Here is a 6,855-nt window from a genome sequence, read left to right as displayed (position 1 = left end):
TACAAATGATGCAGTGCACGTTTAAACCTGGAGGATAGGACTTAACTGAGGTACCCCCCAAGGTATAGTTGGCCAACATTCCTTTCGGGCAGAGAAAAATCTACTTTTAACAGTTCACAGGGTAAAAAACAACAAACGAATTATAACACTGATTTATTACATAATTGCACCTAATAATTTACAAACTCCTACTGTTCTATTCTCTTTTGATTTTCGACACTCTGGGGTCATCGGGTCTCATTATAACATACACTTTCTTGTACCTTCTATTATCTCCATCATTTTTCACGTATTCGTAACATGCGTAGGTTCCAAGAACCAATCCTGTGATTGCCAAACCAGAAGAGGCCATAATTTCAGGAATCTCAGTCCATCCTTGTTGGAGTAATTGTCCGAAAGTTCGCCTTGTTGCATTAGCAGCCATTGCTGACTAATATTTAGCCCACGAATTGCAAAATATGATTTCGATTTTGTATAAACTTGTAATTTTCTCAATGCCGTCTCAGTTTTTTTTTTTAATGTCAAATAATAATGTCGCAGTTGACATTTGAATTTGACACTGACACTCCTTCCATAGATAGAAGAATTGAATTGAAGTGAAATACCAAAGCCTAGCACAGCATCTTCATCTCCGAATGATTATGATCGTACCTTCCCATCGCGTTCGCGAGGCCGTTAGTCCATTGATGCTGATGATGATGCTGTTATTGATGATGATGGAATACCAAAGGATAATACGTCATTACATACTTCGCTTTAAATAATTGAATTTAAACAAATATGGAAACTGTATACCTAGTAGTCTTTTAGTAACACAGTGTTTGCGTCATACATAGCGTTGCAATTTTGGTATTGTGCACGATTGAATCTGCGTGGGGTTTGCTTTGGCTCGGCCGCAGCCCACAGATGGTTCGGCATATCACATTAGTACCTATGTGAAGTTCGAACCGCACTTATTTATTTCATTGTAAGTTTTAACGATAATATAAACCTTACTTGATTGAACGTGTTTTTTTATTATAAGTATCATATATCATATGTTACAAGTAAAAGTATTTCTTGAAAACACTTCACGAGTCTACAACCACTGACTGTATTATACACTGGTATTATACTAGTACAATACTAGAAGTCAGTGGTTTAAACTAAGATTTCATCGTTGTAACCGTTGTTATTTGTGTATATATAATTATTATAGTATATTTTAGTAACATATTAAATCAATGTTTTATTCTCCTTCCCATTAAAGATCTCTTTGATGTTTTATATTAAATTATAAATAAATGCCACGTGTAAAGCCCATAAAATATGAGCCAAAAACATCTGGCCATAAATATATTAGTTCCGGAACATTATGAGAGTAGACGTCATTTTGTGGCTCAAATTTAGCTCAAATAAAAACTATTAGTTCTTATTACAAATGGCAGAAATTAAATATGTTAGTCATATAGTTAAGTTTCCTAAGACTATAGTGGGTTACTTCAAGCAGGCATGTTGGGAAATACCTGAAATTATGGGTGCGTCAGCCCATGGACTAGCTGGACTCCTAATGGGTACTATAGGTCTTTATAATATTATTAAAAATGATGGTAATAATCCAGAATACAAAAAATTGTACATGATAATGCGACCAGATGACCCTAGGACAAAAAGACTTAAAAATCCCGTGTACACGAAATATAGAAAGTAATATTTTCCATTTATTGTTGTTCATTGAATAAACTGTTTTAATTGTTATTGAATTTGTTTTATAAGCAAATAATTCAGGCCCTGAAAAATATTTTAGTTCAACGGGCAAATAAAATATATTTAAATTCGGCAAAATCGTGAGAACATCCGCCTTTAAAGCTCAAACTTTTGAGTTTGACTTAATTGTACGTACCGTAAAGGACGTGTTTGGGACTTCTTGCATAGTAGTCATGAGTCCGCAAGGACGCAGGGGAAAATCCGTTCAGGGCAGAGGGAGCCCTCTGCGGATGATATACTGGCCACGTGCCGCAAATACGCGGCATGGTCACTGGATTGCCCATTTATTGGGCTGAAGGGGTTTCATTCTGGCCTACGCACTGACTATGGAGCCTGAAAAGCCACCACGGTCAGTTCGGGTGTAAGGCGTGCAGGTAAGCACCTTGGTCGGGGGGGCGCGGCAGGAGTGCCACGGAGCGATCTTCTGGATGTTTAAATTATATTCGTGCTACGTCCTCGAATTAGTAACGTACAAATATTATTTAACACATGTAGTACCGCATAGGTGTCACCACTTCAGCACTGTAGTTTAGAGTTTTTTTTTTTTTTTTTTTATTATACCCACAAAATGGACTACCTCCTTTACTCGCCTCATAGCCGCTGCTCCACCGCTTCTCATTTCGCATTTTAGTGCTCAACCACTTCAGTTATTCAGTATTTCGCACGTGTTAAGTATATAAGTAACTATGTCGAAACGTGCAAACGAAAGTAGTTTGGAATTTATAGTGAAGAAATTAAGAAAACTAGAAAAGGAAGTGAAACGTTCACGACAAGAAAAACGTGACTCCTTCACGTTAAGTTCTACATCGTCATCAAGCCAATCCTCGGAATCTTTGTCAAATTCATCGAGGTCAGCCACTTCTCAGGGAATTATTGCTATTGGTAAGTACCTAATTACCTGCAATTATAACGATAAAGAAAAAACTTGAAAATGTATCAAAATTCTCTGCGGGGTTATTTCAAAACATTCGTTCTACCCTTACATGCTATGCTACGGTCTAACTAAAAATGCATCAGAATAGTCTCAGGGACTATATCGCCGCATTTAAATTACTAGCCGTAAATTGCATAAATTTTAAAAAATGCATCAGATTAGTCTTTAGGACTATATCGCCGCATTTGAATGTTAACGGCTGTGATAAAGCTTTGTTTTTACAAATTGCATCAGAGTAGTCTGTAGGACTATATCGCCGCATTTGAATATTAACGGCTGTGATAAAGCTTTGTTTTTACAAATTGCATCAGAGTAGTCGTTAGGACTATCTTGCCGCATTTGTATCCCACAATAATTTGGGCTTATCTTCCATACCTTGTTTTAGGTGAAGAAGCCACCTCGATCCCTATGGATCACAATGATACAATTCCTCTCGAACAACCGACACCAGTGGAAAATAATGAGCAAAACGTTGTATCCGATAACGTATCGGGTGATCCGATCGCATCGAGCGTTCATGATGAAGGTGCTGCTAATGCCGAAATCCTGGATATATTGGGTGCAGACCCATCAGTAGCTATCGAATATGGGCCCGATATTAATAAGGATGTGGCAACAAGATTTACCCACGTGGCAACAGTGGGTTTAAACAAAGATGTCCGTAAGGAACTTTTGAAGAAATTCTTAGTTCCGGGGAACTGTACAAATATAGCTGCACCACAACTTAATGCCGAGATTAAGGCCACAGTCTCTGAACAGGTCGTCAAAAGGGACAAGGCTATTGAAGCACGTCAGAAGCAAATAGCAGCCGGCATTTCATCACTCGGAAAAATAATATCGGATCAGCTATGTGCCACCGAGAAAAACAACGATTTGATCAGAGATCTGATGGAAGTTAGTCGAATCTTATGCGACATCCAACATTCCGAGTCGGAAGCACGGCGCAGCTTTGCACTGTATTCGGTCAAGAGGGAATTAAAGGACCAGTTGTCGGCTACTAAGATTGACAAATTCTTGTTCGGAAGCAACTTGCCGGAGACCATTAAAACAGCGAAGGCTGTTTCGAAATCTAGCTCGGACTTAAAGCCCGAAATTCCCAAGTAACCAAAAGCTTCCACATCGGCAAATACATCTGGCAAGAATTTAAACTGGAAGGCGAGGGCCGCGACTCGCAGGCAGCCGACGGGCCCGCCGCCGCGTCACCATCCGCCTGCCCAGCTGAACGTGCCGCCTCGCGGGAACTCGTCGCAAGGCTACACGCAGCGACCCAAGCAGACTCGCCGCCAATAGACCCGGTACGTTATGCTGGGCGCCTGGCCCATTATTATAAGCAATGGTCTTTGATAACCTGCGACCGTACCGTCTTGTCCTGGATAAAGGGTTATCAAATAAAATTTGATAGACCAGTTCATCAAACTTGCTTGCCCAAGCCAAATATATTTACGGATGCTGAGAAACGTAATGTGATAGATACTCTTCAAAATCTATTAACAATCGGAGCAATTTCTGAATGTGAACCATGTCCTGGGCAATTTGTATCACGTGTGTTCTTGGTACCGAAACCAAATGGAAAAATGAGATTTATCTTAAATTTAAAACCTCTCAATAAATATATTAATACACAACACTTCAAATTAGAGGATATTCGTACGGTCCTTAAACTTATATCCAAAGATTGCTATATAGCAAGCATAGATTTAAAGGATGCATATTTGTTCATTAAAATTCATCCGAACTCACGTAGATATCTCCGTTTTATAATTAGTGACAAAATGTACGAATTTAATGTCCTACCATTCGGAATTTGTACGGCGCCATTTATGTTCACAAAACTGATGAAGCCGGTTGTAAAGCTATTACGCTCATGTGGGTTTATATCATCTATATACTTAGATGATCTATGCTTAGTTGGCTATACTTACCAGGACTGTATGCAAAATATTGAGGCCACTCAAAAGTTACTTTTGGCATTGGGCTTCATTATAAACGGGGAAAAGAGCAACAGGATACCTTCAAAGTCTTGTAATTATTTAGGTTTTAATATAGATACCAATAAATGGCGATTAAGCTTACCAGCACAAAAACGAATTCGTATAAAGTCAGAACTCCAAACCATCATAAACTTAAAATGCTGCAAAATTAGAAAATTGGCCAAGCTATTAGGGTTGCTGGTCTCAGCATGTCCTGCAATAGAATACGGGTGGTTATATACAAAACAATTAGAACGCTGTAAGTTTCTTAACTTACAGCGTTCCGGTGATAATTACGAAGCATTCATGACTGTGCCACAATATTTACTACCAGATTTAAATTGGTGGGTGAATGCTATTGACCATTCGGATCATAGAATCATGAATGACAATTATGTATTAGAGATATTTTCTGACGCCTCAAAAACGGGGTGGGGAGCAGCATGTAATGGTCAAACCGCTAGTGGTCGCTGGTCTTTTAGTGAGAGTCTACTACATATAAATCTTCTTGAACTTTTAGCTGCGTATTTTGCACTAAAAATATTTGCAAAAGGTTTTTACTACTGTCAAATATTACTTAGGATTGACAACACTACTGCAGTGAGCTATATTAACCGCATGGGCCGCGTTAAATACCCTCACTTGAACAAGGTCACAAAGGACATATGGCAGTGGTGTGAATCTCAGAAGATAATTATAGTAGCCTCATATATTAAATCGAAGGATAATATTATTGCTGATAGGGAATCTCGTCAAACACACCCTGACGTTGAATGGGAGTTAACGAACTTGGGCTATCAAAAATTGAGGGCAAAATTTCCAGCCCCACAAATTGATTTATTTGCTTCCCGAATAAATAGTAAATGTGATAAGTTTGTCTCGTGGTATAGTGACCCTGATGCCTTCGCAATTGACGCTTTCACATTAAACTGGTCCCAATATTTATTTTACGCCTTTCCACCTTGCGCTGTTATACTTAAAGCGTTACGAAAAATCGTAGTAGATAAAGCTGAAGGAATAATGGTGGTACCTTATTGGCCCACTCAACCATGGTACCCTTTATTCATGCGTTTGCTAAAATCAGACTTAGTCAAGTTAAATTCTAACGATGTTGTAATACCTTGTTCCAGCAATGGCAACATCCGAACCAACATTACCCTGGTTGCCGGGGTCTTATCCGGACTGCATTGCTACAGCGATGCGTGCCAGTCTCAGCCGTAGAAATTATGATGGCTTCGTGGTCAAGTAACACTCTTAAGCAATATAATGTTTACCTCAAACGTTGGTATGACTTTTGTACGGAAAATTCAGTAAACATTTACGAACCATCAATTCCAATCGTTATAGAGTTCCTCACACAGATATTTAATAATGGTGGTCAATATAGAACTATAAACAGCTACAGAGCCGCTCTCTCCTTAATTGTTGGAAATATGTCGGATGATGATAGAATCACAAGATTTTGTAAAGGGGTTTACAAGCTAAGACCACCATTACCTAGGTATAATACCACGTGGGATACAAACATAGTTTTAAATCACTTAGGCTCTTTGGCTCCTAATGACAGTCTGACACTAGAACAGCTTTCAAAGAAATGCACAACTTTGCTCGCTCTAGTTACAGCACACAGGGTGCAAACGCTGTCTAAAATTAAAACTGATCAAGTAATTATTTCTAATGATCAAATAATGATAAGAATTACCGATTTGATTAAAACGTCCAGAGCGGGTACAAGACAACCTATCTTGTACTTGCCTTTCTTCAAGGAACGCTCAGAAATATGCCCTGCAGAGACGCTTATTGTATACATGGACAGAACCAAAAACTTACGAAATTCTGACAAACTATTTATAAGCGTACGGAAACCTCACAATTGTGTTTCACCACAAACGCTCAGCCGATGGATTAAGGCCACCTTGAAAGATAGTGGAATTGACGTCTCTGTGTTTTCGTCCCACAGTACCCGACACGCCTCAACATCCATGGCGTTTAAGCTTGGCGTCAATTTAGATATTATAAGACAGACAGCTGGATGGAGCGGCAGTTCCACTACCTTTGCAAAGTTTTACAACAGGCCGATAGTTAATAATGATGATAACTCGGCCTTAGCAAGAACACTATGTTCACTTTAATTAAAATTAGTCACATTTTTAACATGTTAAAATTTTTAATGATTACTCTTGTACGAGTTCCTAATACTTTCTT

At 38.8% G+C, this 6,855-nt stretch overlaps 2 protein-coding genes across 2 annotated transcripts; both read left to right on the top strand.

Moving 5' to 3' along the window:
• Positions 1-1,420: 1,420 nt before the first annotated feature.
• LOC120637560 lies at positions 1,421-1,690 on the top strand. Its single transcript, XM_039909397.1, has one exon. It carries the CDS (start codon positions 1,421-1,423, stop codon positions 1,688-1,690), a length of 270 nt encoding a protein of 89 aa, XP_039765331.1.
• A 742-nt stretch (positions 1,691-2,432) lies between these two features.
• LOC120637559 lies at positions 2,433-6,782 on the top strand. The gene is made up of 4 exons (XM_039909396.1): positions 2,433-2,628; positions 3,066-3,574; positions 3,754-3,975; positions 5,781-6,782. The coding sequence occupies exons 1-4, from the start codon at positions 2,433-2,435 to the stop codon at positions 6,780-6,782; spliced, it is 1,929 nt and encodes a 642-aa protein (XP_039765330.1).
• Positions 6,783-6,855: the final 73 nt, after the last annotated feature.

This window comes from Pararge aegeria, chromosome 4 (assembly GCF_905163445.1).
Source record: "Pararge aegeria chromosome 4, ilParAegt1.1, whole genome shotgun sequence".
In the NCBI taxonomy this organism is placed as follows: domain Eukaryota; kingdom Metazoa; phylum Arthropoda; class Insecta; order Lepidoptera; family Nymphalidae; genus Pararge; species Pararge aegeria.
The sequence above is the reverse complement of the archived record's forward strand: the minus strand, read 5'-3'. Positions and strand labels throughout refer to the sequence as shown.

What these genes read in the sequence shown, in the direction of transcription:
- LOC120637560 (XM_039909397.1), top strand. Translation starts at nt 1,421, where the DNA reads ATGGCAGAAATTAAATATGTTAGTCATATAGTTAAGTTTCCTAAGACT.
- LOC120637559 (XM_039909396.1), top strand. Translation starts at nt 2,433, where the DNA reads ATGTCGAAACGTGCAAACGAAAGTAGTTTGGAATTTATAGTGAAGAAA. An exon ending in TCAGGGAATTATTGCTATTG is followed by an intron (nt 2,629 to 3,065) that starts GTAAGTACCTAA and finishes ACCTTGTTTTAG; the next exon opens with GTGAAGAAGCCACCTCGATC. An exon ending in ACTCGCCGCCAATAGACCCG is followed by an intron (nt 3,976 to 5,780) that starts GTACGTTATGCT and finishes ACCTTGTTCCAG; the next exon opens with CAATGGCAACATCCGAACCA.